Here is a 15,704-nt window from a genome sequence, read left to right on the forward strand (position 1 = left end):
ACGTCTTCATTCGGGCTGGATATCGTTGGAGCACTTGGAAGTTGTGAATTTGCTTTTTGAGTACTTCGTTGGGGAATTCTGGTCATTCTGTTGGACTCGCCGCAATCGAAAATTAATGATCCAGTTGTGTCCCATGGTAACACCAACTCTGGGCTTGCAGTCAATGTAGCTAATCGAGGGGTCGTTGCGGAAGTCACACCGGACACCGAAACGACCAATCCGGCTACCGCAACGGCTAGCTAGGTACATAAACGAACGTCGCCTACACAACATTCACCTTTTCACTCCACCACCACCTCGCTTTATCAAACCATCAGCTTCCACCACAGCCTCATCAAGATCAAGCCTCAACGCTCTCCATCGGCTTTCAAGACAAGAAGCACTCTCATTCCGTCGCGAAGATGCCTTCTCGGCCAGAGACTGAGAATGAACCATTCTACGCTTATGACAGTGATTGCGAAGCGTGCAACGACGGCGCAGCACTCCTGACCCTCTACGACTTTGATGGGATCTGTCAGTGCGTCGCATTTGCAGGAATCCATTGCTGGGAAAACATCGAGAAGATTGCTCATGGAACGCTCTACAAGGTGTTCCTGCTGACCGATGTGAGCGACAAAGAGAGCCCTCAAAAAGCAATCATGAAAATCACGCATCCTAGCTTCGGACCATCAGCGCACGTGGACAAGACGGTCAACTCTGAAGGGGCGACCATGCGGTTTGCGAGTCGCGAATTCAATCTACCCGTTCCCGAGGTTTTGCTAAGGGAGCAGCGAGGCTACCTAGAGGATCCCAAGGGTTTCTCCAACGGCCTTTGGTGGGATTCTGTCCAAGAAGACTCAAAAGGTGATCCTGATCCGTGGCCGTATCCTGTGACGAAGCACCTCTTGATAAGAGAGGCTGAGGGCACTCGGTTGAGCCAAGCTTGGAAACAACTGGACTCGAAGTCTCAGGTGAATGCCATCAACGAAATTCTAAAGTTTGAGAAGAAGCTGGCATCACATCATTTCGAGTGGTGAGTTATCTCATTAGATGCAAGTTTGGGGCTTCGACTGACGAAAATGACAGGCACGGATGTCTTTACATCGACCGGGAATACGGCTGCAACGGAGAGAAAAGCAGATACAAGCTGATCGGGTTCCCAATGGATGGTAATTGGGTAGCAGACCCGCCACCACAACACTATTATATGGGTCCTTACGTGGGAAATGAAGCCTTAGGCACGGAGACGCGCCCCGAGGAAAACCACCATGGTCCCTGTATGTTTCAGTGAATGCCTTTGAAGAGTTCTTACTGATGATTGCTACAGGGTCGTCTGCTGTTGAATACGTCAAATCTGTCCTGAAATACGAGATTGACTGCCTTTCAAAGTATGACAACAGCCCTGATGTCCAAATCAAGCTGCTCAAGGAGGCCTCTTCAATCGTTGAAAATGTCTTTCCAAAGAACATCGAGTCAGCTCCTGCCCAGATCCAACACCCGCATCTCAGCTTCGACAACATTTTCGTTGATGAACAAGGACACATCAAAAGCGTGATCGGCTGGCGAGGCGCCTGGGTGGGTCCGGCGTTTGCTGCACAACCTCCAACGGCATTTGAGTTCTGTGGTCATGATGAGGTGTTGGCTCTGCCAGAGGCTTTCATTTCACAGCTGAAGCCAGAGGCGAGCGAGGAAATCTCTCAACAACTGTTGGCACGCACCAAGGAACACCGCGAAGCGACAAATAATCCAATCTCGTCACTCATCAACATTGCAATGAAGACTCGAGAATATGGCATTTTGCCGTTGAAACACTACCTCATCCAAGTCCAAAGGTGGGTATCCCTTTCTTCCCAGGTGAAAATTGGAAAGCTTTTGCTAACGCCAACTCCTAGACACTGGGATCGCTTCGAAGCGGAGTCGCCATGCCCGTACGAGTTCACGACCGATGAAGTGAAGCAGCACCTCGAGGAGCTGGAGGGCTTAGGAGAAGGAGAAGAAGCAAAGGTGAAGCGCGCGTGCCTCCAAGCAACCAGGTGGCTCCAGGAGAAGGCCGGAGGAGTCGTGGTTGAGAATGATTGGTCAGAGTTCAGGCGCTGTTTCAAACTTTAAGAAACTCATACGGCAAACGTGGGTGATAAAAGGGATGGGAAGTAATAAAGGTGCTTGGTGACCGAGGAAGATTGTTGGAAGACTAGGAGTTCATCTCCTGAAGAACATGAGATAAGGAGTTTTTGCCTTTCAGGAGGATGATCGTAGGGAGTCATCAAAAGCTGAGGCATGACCTCAAAGGTCTGGACATTGGTTGATCGCTTCTTTCGTCATCAGCTGCAGAGTCTGGCACTTTTTATTCAACACTCCATTCTTCAGTAGCAATCAACGGTCTTCTTACTCAATGACCCACAATAAAGACCGGCTGCGATGCATCAACACGCGATTACTAGTAGCGTGAGCCGTGGGGCACAAGGAGCAACTTCGAGGAGGGGATATTTTTCAAGTGCGCGCTCATCGGGAGCATTCAGGCCCTGAGACACAAATGACTTGTGCTCCATGCAAAGCCATGAGAAGCAATCAATGTCTTCCACGCAGAAGTGCGAAGAACAATCGCGGTTATGTGTGCCACGACTTTTGCAACCAAGCCCCCACCCGCGCTGAGAAGACGTGCTTCGAATGCTGCAAGATACATGGGAAGTCGCCCCAATCCGGCTAGCGTGGTTGCACGGACAGACAGCGACGACGAGCACTTGATTGCCCACCTGCAGCCTCTCTGCTCAACTCAACCTTTTGCAACCTCCATGATCTGTCAACATACAACATGATCCGACTTGCTGCAAGGGCTCGGCCCATTGCAGCTTTGCAGAAAACCAGGCTTCTCTACCATCTCCCGACTTTTGCGACAGACAACACGTTCCTCTCCTCATGCCGACATGCCAGCTCTCGGCCTCCCAAATTCGATCCGCACTTTTTTGATGAAACACTGGTCAGGACCAATGAAAGCGGCCCCTCAAGACATTTTGGCAAGGGGAAATCCGACAGAACAGACCGCGGTCTGTACATGGAGGTTCCAGACACAACTGAAGGCGAATTCAAGTACATGCACTACATGCAATTTTCAGAGGTGGCTACCATGAACTTCGTCCGCGAGATCTTGAAGTTGCCCGTTGTTCCAAGGGCATGGCTCTGGAGCAACCCAGACGCCAGTTCAGCCTTCTTGAAAACAGCTGTCGCCATGAAAAACGCGGAAGGTACACCAGTCAGCGCCTGCATTAGTGACATACAGAAGAGTGCCGCCAATACCGTTCGCGCGGCGCACTCTAGCTGGTTGATTGAGAAAAAGGTGTCTTCAATCACGTTTGATCGGTGAGTCTATGGTCATCCCTCGCGAACCATATTTTACTGATAATTTTGATAGTTACGGATCACTCTACCAACCTTCAAGCGACTTCATGTACGAGATTCCAGGAAGTCATAAGGCAAAGGTGTTGGATGGGGCCTCGCCAGAAGAGAAGCAGCTCATTGAGTCCCAATTCTACATTGGTCCTTCGTGTGAGCCCAGACTTTTCCAAAGGGATGGAAGGCATCTCATGGAAGAATACCACGGCCCCTGTATGTCTTTCCTTTTGCTTTTGTGTAGCCACTCTGCTGACCGCCATTCCCAGGGACATCTGCCGTGGATTACGTAGAATCGCTTTTGCGTTGCGAGATCGAAGTTCTCTCCAAGAAGATCAACGAGAGCGAGGTGCCTGGTGGTCCCCTCGACAAAGATGGCATTTCGTATGAGATGCATGTCGAGCTTCTTCAGAAAGCCCTGTCAGTTGTCCCGCACATCATGCCCAAAGACAGCGAGTCCACATCGCCTCGACTCTATCATCCTACCTTGGGCCCAGATGATGTCTTTTACGATGAAGAATATCGCGTCAAGACGATCATCGGCTGGTCCGGGGCCTCGATCGCTCCTTTCTTCGAGTCGCTTCATTGGGCACTGCAGTTGAGCCCACAAAGCGACCCGATCGAACCGGAGGGTCTCATCAGAAGGCTTCAATCCGAGGTCGGTGGAGATGAGTTTGACGAGCTGTGCCAGACACTCTGGGAGCGTAGCGCCATGTTGAAAAAGGCACAAAAGAATCCAATTCTTCCTCTGATCCACGTCGCCATGGAGACGAGGCGATATGGAACCATCCCGCTGCAGACACTTCTGATGCATATTCATAGGTTCGTCTTGTTTCCCACTCTCATTTGAAACTGCCAAAGGAAAGCTCGCTCACTCACTTTTCACAGTCACTGGATCGACTTTGATGCCGGAGAGCCGTGCCCATTCCAGATTCCACCTGAAGCGAAGAGGGAGGCCGACAAATTGATGGACAGACTGGTGGCCGAAGGGAAAGACAAGGAGTTGATTCGTGCTATTCCTCAAGTAGGAATGTGGACCTTAGGGCGGTGATGCGGTCCTCATGAGACAGAATCGGTGGTTGACGGTATTGGATCGGAGTTTTGGCACGATTCAAGGCCCTGAGATACTCACTCCACTCTTGAGTACACTACTCTTCTCTTAAATTATGTAGCAATCAAGAATCTCCTCTCAATGAATCGGAAATGGCCTTTAACAACTTACCGTGTTGTCATAGAGGGCCGCAAAAGGGTGGTCAATTCGCAGGCGTGGCGCCAAAGAATCGTGTGGCCCACGAAAAGCATTCTGAGCACTAAGAAGGTGCACTCATGGTTCAAGCACCGCTACCCTGAATTTGTTGGAGTTGAAGTTTCGACACTATGATGTCGTTAGACTAAGGTTGTGACAGATTTGGATTGATTTTGCACTAACCACTTGGGGCAAGGCGTCCGCAAAGGCAAAGCACCATGCGACCGCGTCACGGCCGCGACTTGCCCATCTGCCGTCCCTCCCTTCCTTCGATAGAGTCACACACTTCTTTCATCGACGCTGACTGTGTCACCCACGACCCAGGTCGATGAGAAAGGGAGCCATGAACGCTGTGGCGTTGGCTCGGTGTGCCGACTTAGCCGACACCGACTGCGTCTCCGTGTTGGCCGGACACGGCCCTTGTTTGTTGCCCGTTCCCGACAGCTGAGGGATTGCACACGTACAGTTCGCTGCTGACATTCAACTAATCAGCCTCGAATCGCATCTCAAAGCCCCTCTCAAATAGTTTAGGCTGATGCTGGATTGGCCAGAATGATGACTGTCTCCACCGGGTCGGTGAATGTAGAATGCACACTCCTTGTGCGGTGCCATCGGCAGCACCACCTTCCGCCTGGACATAAGTGCTAATTCCGGTCAACTTTTCGCTGTACACAACATAAAGATGTCCTGCTCCCCGCCATGGCCTTTTTCTTGTCACTACATTCGCTGCTTTTCCAGGGACAGCAACCAGACAAGCTTTGCTAAGCTTTCTTCCCGCGGCCAGCACCCCTGCCAAACTCAAAATGGTCGAAGACTCCAACCTATCATTGTCGCGAACGACATCTCGCCAAAGCAGACCTCGAAGCCCCTCTCTTCAACGCGTTTATTCCACCCATCACCTCGATGACCAAGGCGTCTATCATCACGAACATGCAGCTGGCGAAGACTTGGAGGATTCGGACAACACCGTCGTCACACGACAAACTACGTCATCCAGCTCTTCCACCGACAAGGATCGTGCTGTGACGGACTCCGAGAAGGCGGCAGAACACGAGGCCATACCTGAAGTCCGTGATGGAATACCGGACGAGCGAGATGTTGAATTGGGGCCAGAACCACCACTCGAAAAATCGACAACATCGTACTCCCAGAAGAAGGACCCCAATCTCGTTACATTCTCAGGACCAGATGATCCCGCTATAAGCAAGAACTGGAGCATGAAAAGGCGATGGGCCGCTACGTTGATTGTGTCGTCCTTCACTTTCATCTCGCCCGTCTCCTCGTCAATGGTCGCTCCGGCCCTCACCTCCATCGCAAAGGACCTCAACATCACAACAGAGATTGAACAGCAACTTTCTCTTTCAATTTTCGTCCTAGCTTACGCAATCGGACCACTGTTCCTCGGACCACTATCTGAGATCTATGGCAGAGTTCCAGTCCTTCAACTCGCCAATGCCTTTTACCTGGCTTGGAACCTGGGATGCGGTTTCGCGCAAACAAAGGGCCAGATGATTGCTTTCCGCTTTCTCTCTGGTCTTGGTGGCTCTGCACCCCTTGCAATCGGTGGCGGTGTGCTTTCAGACATGTTCAGACCAGAGGAGCGTGGAAAAGCCATCGCAATCTACAGTCTCGCCCCCCTTCTCGGCCCAGCCGTTGGCCCCATTGCTGGAGGTTTCATCGCTGAGAATACGACCTGGAGATGGGTGTTCTGGGCTACCAGCATCGCGGACGCCTTGATCCAAATCATGGGTCTTTTCTTCCTGCAAGAAACCTACGCCCCCGTCCTACTCAAGCGCAAAGCAGCCACACTGCGCAAAGAAACCGGCAACCCAGCCCTTCACACCGAGTACGACACGCCAGAAAAGAGCTTTAGTGCCGTTATCGGTACCGCGCTCCTGCGTCCCTTCCGCCTCCTCGGCACGCAGCCCATCGTGCAATTCCTCGCCATCTACATGGCCTTCCTCTACGGTCTCATGTACCTCGTGCTCTCGACCTTCCCCACGCTCTGGGAGAACACCTACAACGAAAGCGTCGGCATCGGCGGCCTCAACTACATCTCCCTTGGGCTGGGCTTCTTCCTCGGCACGCAGATATCGGCGCCCATCAACGATCGCATCTACAGGCGCCTCAAGCGCCGCAACAACGGTGTCGGTCGCCCCGAGTTCCGCGTTCCTCTTATGGTGCCCGGCACCATGCTCGTCCCCGTCGGCCTCTTCTGGTACGGCTGGTCGGCATACTACAAGATTCACTGGATCATGCCCAACATTGGCGCTGCGCTGTTTGCTGCTGGCACCATCGTTGCGTTCCAGTGCATCCAAACCTACCTCGTGGATAGCTATACGCGCTTTGCGGCGAGCGCTGTGGGCGCTGCGGCCGTCCTGCGCAGTCTGGCTGGTTTCGGTTTCCCCCTGTTTGCGCCGTACTTGTACTCCAGTTTGAACATGGGTTGGGGCAACAGTTTGCTTGCGTTCTTGGGTGTTGCACTGGGTGTGCCGGCGCCTATTTTGCTTTGGCTGTATGGCGAGAAGTTGAGGGCGAAGAGTCGCTTCGCCGCTGGCGGATGATTGGATTCAGGGGGCGTTTGTTTCAAAAGACGTCAAGATTGGCACTGCACGAGATTCATGTTAGAGAGGCACGCAGGCATAGCATAGGCGTTGGGCAATTGTTTCTGTTTTGAGCGCAAGCATACTCACGACGCATGGAGCACGAATAGGGGCATTGGACACTTTCGGGAGTAGGCGGTATACCAAAGACCAAGATAGACTGCACTAATACACACAAGTTGGATTTATTTACAATCATCCAAGTAAAAACGGCGCTTGAACTACGCTTGGGTTTCCCTGCTGCGCCAAACCATTGAAATGGCCAGGCCGCCCTCACTACAAAGCCTACGATGACTCCTCCTTCATCGTCGCCTCGTACCTCTTTCCTCTAAACGCCCACACGCCCCAGTTGCCGCAGCTAATATCCTGCGGGTCAACATCATTCAGGTCCCAGCGCAAGCTGCGGAACCTGTTCTCGCCGGGCTCCAGCAGCAGGTCGACCTCGCCGCCGACCTTGTCCTGCACCCACTTGAGGTCGCGCTGCATGTCGAACTCGGTGTAGCCAGTGACGAGAACGGGGACCTTGGTCTCGAGCAGCATGGGGATGGTGTCGGCCCACTCGTGCGCCGAGGCCGGGTGGCCGAGACCGGGGTGGAACAGGACGAACATGTCGAAGTATGGGTCGTAGGGGTAGAACTGGTGCGCCTCGTGTAGCGTGTGGTAGTACTCGACGTACGTGCTGATCTTGAGGTTGTGGCTGATGCGGTCCTCGACGATGGCGCCGAATGGGTTAGCTGGCGTGCGCTCCGGCAGGGGGAACTCGTCGTCCCGGTTCGCCATGGATTCCGGTCCGATGAAGATGAGGTGGAAGGTTGCGCGCGGGAACATGTTAGCCAGCTGGTGCCAGACTTCGCGCGGCAGCGAGGACTCGGCGCGCGCGCCGATGATGAAAAGACGGACTGGCGGCGGGTTGAGCCGCAGACCCTTGATGTCACCGCCAGCGCCGCTCATGGGAGGGTGCAGGGTGTAGCGCAGGGCCGACAAGGACTTCAGACCCTCAACAGTCAGACGACCGCCGCTCTTGATGTTGTAGGGGGAGAGTTCATGCAAGAAGCTGCCAATGGTCGCAGGGTACGTCAGCAGGCGCGTGGCTTGCCTCAGGCTGCGCTCAGAGTCAATGGCCTTGTGGTCTCTCGAGTAAAGATACGTATCCCAGCTCGTAAAGTTGATCAAGGCCTCGTCCATTTGCATGCCCGGGTACTCGAATTCGGGGAAGAAGCGCCCCGACCGCAGGTCGTGGTCATCCTCGTTGATCTGTCGCAAAATGTCGCATATCTCCAGGTGCTTCTCATAGTCATCCGCAAAATGTTCCTCGCTACACGACACCGGAACTCCACAGTCTGCGCACTCGTATCGGACGTGGGCCGGTGGAAGCGCGGCGTTGACGGATTTTGCAGCCTCGGGGTCCTGCGGGTCTGTAGGTAGGCGCGTTTGTTGATGCGAGTGGTGAGGACAGTATGCGTGTTGCTTTATGAAGGCTGCGCGACGGCGTATCTCGGGAGCGGGAGAGTTGGTAAAGGAGTGGAAAAGGTTGTTCGGTTTCAAGAGGGTGTTGCTGTACTCGTGGGACCCCGAGGCGCTGGAACGATCCGTCGCTTGGGCCTGACCAGCAGCAGCCGAATGCCTCCCAACGGAAGAGATGCCACGCTTTGCAATGCTTGGCTGGGCGGCAGCTGGAGATCTGGCGGTGGTGATGGTGGACTGATTGCTCGACAAGCGGCGAGCGCCGGCTTGCAATTGCTGGAGTCGCGGGGTCAAAGATTGGCGGGCAGCAGTCTGAACAGCAGCCAGACACCGCTGGCAAGTGATTTTCGAGCGCATCCTGGGCCTGGACGATGGTTGTTGCGATTGGCGGCGTGCAGTGCAGGTTCGTTGGAAAGATTGGTGCTCGAGTGAGGTCATGACGCGCTGGCCAATCAATGCAGGCCCTTCTCGCTTCACCGCCGGCAGAATTTCTGAGCTCAGTCGCGAGCTCCGCGCCGCGAACCCCAAAGCTATCACCACTCTCCACATTCACTTCGCGTTCCCCGACAACTCCGCCTCTTGCCAGCGGGAACAGTTTGTGCCAACCTCACTCGCCTCACGCTGCCGCTCGACTGAAGCTCGCCGAGATTCCCGCTCGAGGCCGCCAGGCCGACAGCATCCTTCGCCATGGCGACCACATCCAACTTGTTCATGTACTCTTTGACCATTCAGCCTCCTAGTGCCATCACACAGGCTGTCCTGGGTCAATTCGCTGGAACAAAAGAGCAACAGATCATCACTGCCTCTGGAACCAACATTACCCTCTACCGAGTCGACGCGCAGGCGCAACGGATCACGACCACGCTCTCTCACAATGCCTTTGGTGTCATTCGTACTCTGGCCCCATTCAGGCTTGCTGGATCCAACAAAGGTACGTCACAAAAGTTCGCCATATTGCAGGGCTGTATAGTGATTCTCCAAGTACGCGACCAGCTCCATCGCATCGCGCCTCGGCTCCAGCTTGGATGAATGCACGCTTCGCTCGGCCAAGGAACATCTTGACGGAGAAGAGATAGTGACCTTGTTTGATTGCAGATTACATCATAGTGGGATCCGACTCTGGACGGATCGCGATCCTCGAATATCTCCCGGCCAAAAATGAATTCATACGCCCCTCGCTCGAGACTTTTGGCAAGTCAGGCATTCGCCGGGTCGTCCCCGGCCAGTACCTCGCCACGGACCCGAAAGGTCGTGCCTGCATGATTGCCTCAATCGAAAAGAACAAGTTTGTCTACGTTCTCAACCGGAACGCCGAAGCCAACCTGGTCATCTCTTCTCCGCTTGAAGCCCACAAGCCTCAGACCCTGGTGTTCGCACTCGTCGGCCTGGATGTTGGATATGAGAACCCCATATTCGCCGCACTGGAGATGGATTATGACGAAGTCGACCAAGACTCGACAGGCGAGGTTGCCATGGAGAAACAAAAAGAGTTGGTTTACTACGAGTTGGATCTGGGCCTTAACCATGTCGTCCGCAAATGGTCTGACATTGTGGATCCCACTGCCAATATGCTCTTCCAAGTTCCGGGTGGACAGGACGGTCCCAGCGGAGTCTTAGTGTGTGCCGAGGAGACCATCACATACCGCCACAGCAATCAGGACACTTTTCGAGTCGCCATTCCTCGACGCAGAGGAGCTACCGAGGATCCGGCCAGGAAAAGATACATCACCGCAGGAGTCATGCACAAGATGCGCGGCGCATTTTTCTTCCTTCTGCAAACTGAAGATGGCGATCTCTTCAAGGTCACCATCGACATGGTCGAGGACGAGAATGAGCAGCCCACGGGCGACGTGAAGCGTTTGAAGATTAAGTATTTCGACACTGTCCCGCCTGCTGCTAGTCTCTGCATTATGAAAACCGGTTACCTCTTTGTCGCTACGGAGTCTGGCAACCACCACTTTTACCAGTTCGAGAAGCTGGGCGATGACGATACTGAGACCGAGTTTTTGAGCGAGGATTTTGATCCGGATCACACCGAGCTTTATCAGCCCGTCTACTTCACTCCTCGTCCAGCAGAGAATATTTCGCTGGTCCAGGCCGTTGACAGCATGAATCCAACCCTTGACTGCAAGGTAGCGAACCTCACAAATGAAGATGCGCCTCAAATCTACTCGATTTGCGGCACTGGTGCTCGCAGCTCATTCAAGACGCTCAAGCACGGCTTGGAGGTATCCGAGCTTGTTGAGTCGGAACTTCCCAGCGTTCCAGAGGCTGTTTGGACTACCAAGCTCCGAAAGGACGACGAGTACGACTCGTACATTGTTCTGTCGTTCAACAACGGCACTTTGGTCCTCGGCATTGGCGAGACTGTAGAGGAAGTCACCGACACTGGATTCTTGACCCAAGTCTCGACTCTGGCTGTGCAATTGCTGGGTGAAGATGCACTCATTCAAGTTCACCAAAGGGGCATCCGTCACATTCAAGCAGGAGGCCACATCAACGAATGGCCAGTGCCTAACCACAGGACCATTGTGGCCGCAAGTACCAACGAACGTCAAGTAGCAGTCGCGCTCAGCTCGGGCGAAATTGTCTACTTTGAAATGGACAGCGATGGTAGTCTGGCTGAGTACGACGAGAAGAAGGAAATGAGTGGCACTGTGACATGCCTCAGTCTTGGAGAGGTGCCAGAAGGCAGGATGCGCAGCTCTTTCCTCGCAGTCGGCTGCGACGATTCCACAGTCCGCATCCTTAGCTTAGACCCTGACAGCACACTCGAGAGCAAGTCGGTCCAGGCTCTCACTTCGGCTCCTTCATCGCTTAGAATCATGGCCATGGCCGACTCATCTTCTGGAGGCTCCACCATGTACCTTCACATTGGTCTTTACTCTGGCGTTTACCTTCGCACAGTTCTGGACGAGATAACAGGCGAACTTACCGATACCCGTACCCGTTTCCTCGGTCCCAAGGCTGTCAAGCTCTTCCGCGTCACTGTGCAAGATCAAGCTGCCGTATTGGCAACCAGCTCACGTTCATGGCTTGGGTATGCTGATCAGCAGACAAGGGCTTTTACCCTTACTCCGCTGGCTTATCCAGCTCTTGAGTGGGGCTGGAGCTTCAACAGCGAGCAGTGTGCCCAGGGAATGGTCGGTATCCACGGCGCACATCTTCGGTAAGTAGTCCCGACATGCTACCTTTCCTCGATTGATAGGCCACTTTCAGCTGACGCGGAATAGCATTTTCACCATCGAAAACCTTGCCAACAACCTGCTCAAGGAGAGCATTCCCCTCATGTACACCCCTCGGCAGCTCGTGCGCCACCCAACGGAACCCCTTTTCTTCGTCAGCGAGTCTGACAACAACGTTTTGTCGTCCACCACTCGCAACGCGCTGATCCAGGATCAAACTAGCAAGGCTGAAAATGGCGAGGCACCAGTACTCGATCCCGAAGACTTTGGCTATCCTCGTGGCAGAAGTCACTGGGCATCTTGCGTGCAGATTGTGGACCCTATCAACGAGAAGGGCGTCGTTCACACACTGGAGCTTTCAGACAATGAGGGCATCGTCAGCATGTGCTTGGCGCCTTTCGAGTCACAAAACCAGGAGACGTTCCTCGTCGTTGGTACTGCCAAGGATTTGGTAGTGGCTCCACGCACATTTACAGCCGGCTTCATCCACGTCTATCGTCTGCATGACAATGGACGAGATGTTGAATTCATTCACAAGACCAAGGTGGAAGCTCCTCCACAGGCACTTCTTCCTTTCCAAGGAAAGCTGCTTGCCGGTGTTGGCACTGACCTGCGTCTCTACGACCTTGGACTGAAACAGCTCTTGCGCAAAGCCCAGGCTATGAATGTGGTCCCCACCCTTCTGTGCGGTCTCCAAACCCAAGGCTCGCGTATCATCTGCTCCGACGTCCAGCAGTCCGTCACCTATGTGGTCTACAAGTTCCAAGACAACAAGCTGATCCCCTTCTGTGACGACACCATCCATCGCTACACGACATGCACGACAATGGTCGACTACGAGACCACTGCCGGCGGCGATCGTTTCGGCAACCTGTGGCTCGTTCGTTGCCCAGGAAAGGTGTCGGAAGAAGCAGACGAAGAGGGCTCAGGCTCCCACCTGGTCAACGAACGTGGCTATCTTCAGGGTACACCGAACCGTCTCGAGCTTCTTGCCCATTTCTACACGCAGGACATCCCGACTTCAATCCAAAAGACGTCACTCGTAGCAGGTGGACGCGACCTCTTGCTCTGGAGCGGCTTCCAGGGCACCCTCGCCATCATGGTACCATTCGTCTCGCGCGAGGACGTCGACTTTTTCCAGAGCCTCGAACAGCAGCTGCGCAGTGAGGACGCGCCCATCGCAGGCCGCGACCACCTTGCGTTTAGGAGCTACTACGTCCCTGTCAAGGGCGTCATCGACGGCGACTTGTGCGAGCGCTTCTTGAGATTACCGCGGGATAAGAAGGAGGTCATTGCAGGTGAATTGGACCGGAGCGTGAGGGAGGTGGAGAGGAAGATTGGCGACATGCGCACAAGAGTAGCATACTAGTGGATTGGATCGGTTGGTCCATGAGGTTTCCGGTTGATATGGAGTCGCAATGCGAACGCGAGATGATGGTCTGGCGAAAAGCTCGTACGTACCAAGAAAACTTTGCGTCTTCCTTTTTCCTTTTTGTTGATGCATTGGCGGATGTGGCGCCGCGGAAAAGCAGCTCGAATTCATATGATTTACTTGTACAGTACAGCTGACAGGCCCGAGATGTCTTGTTTTCGAAACGATTATTTATTGAACTGATTTTGAAAGGTTCCGACGAGGACATTCCGAGTGAACGCCTCTAACAAGGCCCTCCATGCCCTTCCGGAGAGGATCGAACGCCAGAAGCCTCCTGCTCCCATCAATGCCGGATCCGGAACGCCTAATCCTGCTATGCTCTGCGAAAAAGGAAAGAAGGAAATCAAGAACGCTCCGCGAAGTCCTCTACTTCGTCAAGACACCAGTCAAGTCAACCCCATTACACCGGCTGGTCCCCGCTCAAGACCTGCACGCACATCTCCTTATCGCAGCCGAGCAGCGTCCTCTCAAAGCGACCCATTGTCGCCTCTGGCAACACCCTCTTCACCTCAAGCTCACTGCCGCGGCCCTTGCCCTTGTACAGCACCCAGCGCCAACCCGACTCGCGCCTCTGCACGCCATTGATCTCGACCTCGTCTCTGAACGGGGCGTCGGGGCCCTCGAGGACATAGCCGTTCTTCACCAACGCCACCGCGCCGTACTTGCCCTTGCCGTCGTAGCTGTGGCCCTTGTCGCTGGTCAGGCGCACGCGCACGCTGCAGTGGACCGTCTCGCGCGTGTCGAGCATCGGCTTCGAGTTGACCTGCTTGCCCGTCACGTAGTCGGTCGCCGAGTAGAGGCCGGGCGTGCGCGGCGCCACGCCGGCCAGGCAGGTGAGGCTGGCGGCGCTGTTGTACAGGCGCGTCAGCGCCCAGTGTGGGCCTGTGGGGTCGAGGTTGTCGCTGCGGTGCTTAGTCGTGTGGCGACGGCGGGTGGCGGGTGTGGCTCTGGGGTTGAGTGTCGGATGAGGCGTGGGACGACGGCTGAGGCGGTTACCGTTGCTGTTGCCATTGCCATTGCTGTTGCCATTACCGTTGCCGTTGTGGGGATGGTGCGAAGACGGGAGGATGGGCAGCGTGTGCGCACGGTGGTGAGCTGCCAACGCCTCTGCATTCTGTTCGTTGTAGAAGGTCTGGTTGTGCGCCCAGGCTTTACCAAGGTACGTCTCGTCAAATTCGATACCCGTCGACTCGAGCTGATCCATCATCCAGGCCAGGGTGATGTCGGACAGGCCCGTGTCCTCGTAGCTACCACCGACGTTGGAGTGGACGCCTGGGAACCACACTTGCTTGAGGTTCGTGGTGCTGCCAGGCTGCCGGTTCCATATGGCAGGGCTGTACGCGGTTCGCCGCTCATCTAGAGCCAAGGCTTGGAAAGCGTTCTCGATGTGGTTGCCGAGCGACGTGTCCATGAAGCGGTAGGGGTGGAGCGGATGCAAGGATGCGGGTACACCCAGACTTTGAAGCCAGGCTGTGGTTGGGATGCCGAGGGCTCCTGGTGAGACAGTTAGCTCACATGTTCCTCAAGGGAGAGACTGTGGGATGAGACTTACCGACTGTATCCCAGACTCCAATCGCCTTGATCTTGACGTCACGGGTCAAACCCATCCTCAAATGCATGAGCTCCCGCTTGTACTTGTCGAGGTAGATGTCGACATCATCCGCATCAACGTCAATCTCGAACTCCGGCAGATCGATCTTGATCGAGGGCTCGTAGTCGTCTTGTCCAGCATGCTGCCACTATAGACGCCACGGTGTTAGCGCAGTCCGCGATGTAAGGAGGCGTTATCAAACTCACATCTTCAAAGACCCTGTAGAAATATTGGAGGCCTTCCTTGGTCAACAGACCCATGCCACCAATCAAACCAGCGATGCTGCGGGCCGTAAAGGCGCCCCTGGAAAAGCCAATTAAGTAAATCGAGTCACCGGCTGTGTAGTTGTTGGCAAGGAAGCTGTAGGCTTCGCGGACGTTTTCAGACAGTCCGGCACCGGTACCACCGCCCATGACCTTGTCGAGCCAGTTGCTGCCGCAGCCCACGCCAGCTTGGGGAGAAGTCAGCTTTCAATTGTTCAAGGGATAGTCATGAGGCGTACCTTGATAGTAGACTATTTGCGGGTGATCCTCTGCGTCTTCGGCGAGCATGGCACGTCCAATCCGCGTCACGTTGGAGGGCGTCTGAAGCTCCCATTTGGGAAAGACCCAGGTGCCTTCGTTGATGATGCCATTGTCTGAGTCCATCCATGTTCCTATACTCAGGTCAGCGGAACTGTATACGGTGAATTGGGGGAAGGTGTTGAGCGGAACTCGAAATAGTCCGTATACGGAAATCATTGAAACCGAACAGGATCGAAAGCAGAGTCCCAAATTCACTTACCATCACAGCAAACAATGAGCTTCTTCGGCTTTCT

The 15,704-nt window shown here is 54.4% G+C and overlaps 6 protein-coding genes across 6 annotated transcripts; 4 read left to right on the forward strand and 2 right to left on the reverse strand.

Moving 5' to 3' along the window:
- The first annotated feature begins 295 nt into the window (after positions 1–295).
- BKA78DRAFT_316831 (uncharacterized protein) lies at positions 296–2,378 on the forward strand. Its single transcript, XM_066888657.1, has 4 exons — positions 296–1,012; positions 1,066–1,256; positions 1,307–1,811; positions 1,872–2,378. Exons 1-4 carry the CDS (start codon positions 402–404, stop codon positions 2,086–2,088), a joined length of 1,524 nt encoding a protein of 507 aa, XP_066743445.1. The 5' UTR covers positions 296–401; the 3' UTR covers positions 2,089–2,378.
- A 379-nt stretch (positions 2,379–2,757) lies between these two features.
- BKA78DRAFT_316834 (uncharacterized protein) lies at positions 2,758–4,562 on the forward strand. Its single transcript, XM_066888658.1, has 4 exons — positions 2,758–3,336; positions 3,389–3,582; positions 3,636–4,188; positions 4,255–4,562. Exons 1-4 carry the CDS (start codon positions 2,792–2,794, stop codon positions 4,415–4,417), a joined length of 1,455 nt encoding a protein of 484 aa, XP_066743446.1. The 5' UTR covers positions 2,758–2,791; the 3' UTR covers positions 4,418–4,562.
- Positions 4,563–5,256: 694 nt separating this feature from the next.
- On the forward strand, positions 5,257–7,400 carry BKA78DRAFT_316836 (MFS multidrug transporter-like protein). Its single transcript, XM_066888659.1, has one exon. It carries the CDS (start codon positions 5,416–5,418, stop codon positions 7,174–7,176), a length of 1,761 nt encoding a protein of 586 aa, XP_066743447.1. The 5' UTR covers positions 5,257–5,415; the 3' UTR covers positions 7,177–7,400.
- Positions 7,401–9,095, reverse strand: BKA78DRAFT_316837 (mRNA processing protein Mss51). Its single transcript, XM_066888660.1, has one exon. The coding sequence runs from the start codon at positions 9,034–9,036 to the stop codon at positions 7,501–7,503; it is 1,536 nt and encodes a 511-aa protein (XP_066743448.1). The 5' UTR covers positions 9,037–9,095; the 3' UTR covers positions 7,401–7,500.
- A 118-nt stretch (positions 9,096–9,213) lies between these two features.
- Positions 9,214–13,446, forward strand: BKA78DRAFT_316839 (putative nuclear mRNA splicing factor). The gene is made up of 3 exons (XM_066888661.1): positions 9,214–9,610; positions 9,775–11,848; positions 11,913–13,446. The coding sequence occupies exons 1-3, from the start codon at positions 9,367–9,369 to the stop codon at positions 13,231–13,233; spliced, it is 3,639 nt and encodes a 1,212-aa protein (XP_066743449.1). The 5' UTR covers positions 9,214–9,366; the 3' UTR covers positions 13,234–13,446.
- On the reverse strand, positions 13,447–15,124 carry BKA78DRAFT_316841 (uncharacterized protein). Its single transcript, XM_066888662.1, has 3 exons — positions 15,094–15,124; positions 14,849–15,035; positions 13,447–14,790 (listed from the first exon to the last, which is right to left on the reverse strand). The coding sequence occupies exons 2-3, from the start codon at positions 14,913–14,915 to the stop codon at positions 13,697–13,699; spliced, it is 1,161 nt and encodes a 386-aa protein (XP_066743450.1). The 5' UTR covers positions 14,916–15,035; positions 15,094–15,124; the 3' UTR covers positions 13,447–13,696.
- Positions 15,125–15,704: the final 580 nt, after the last annotated feature.

Source organism: Phyllosticta capitalensis (assembly GCF_038381095.1).
Source record: "Phyllosticta capitalensis strain CBS 128856 chromosome Unknown BKA78scaffold_6, whole genome shotgun sequence".
Lineage (NCBI taxonomy): Eukaryota > Fungi > Ascomycota > Dothideomycetes > Botryosphaeriales > Phyllostictaceae > Phyllosticta > Phyllosticta capitalensis.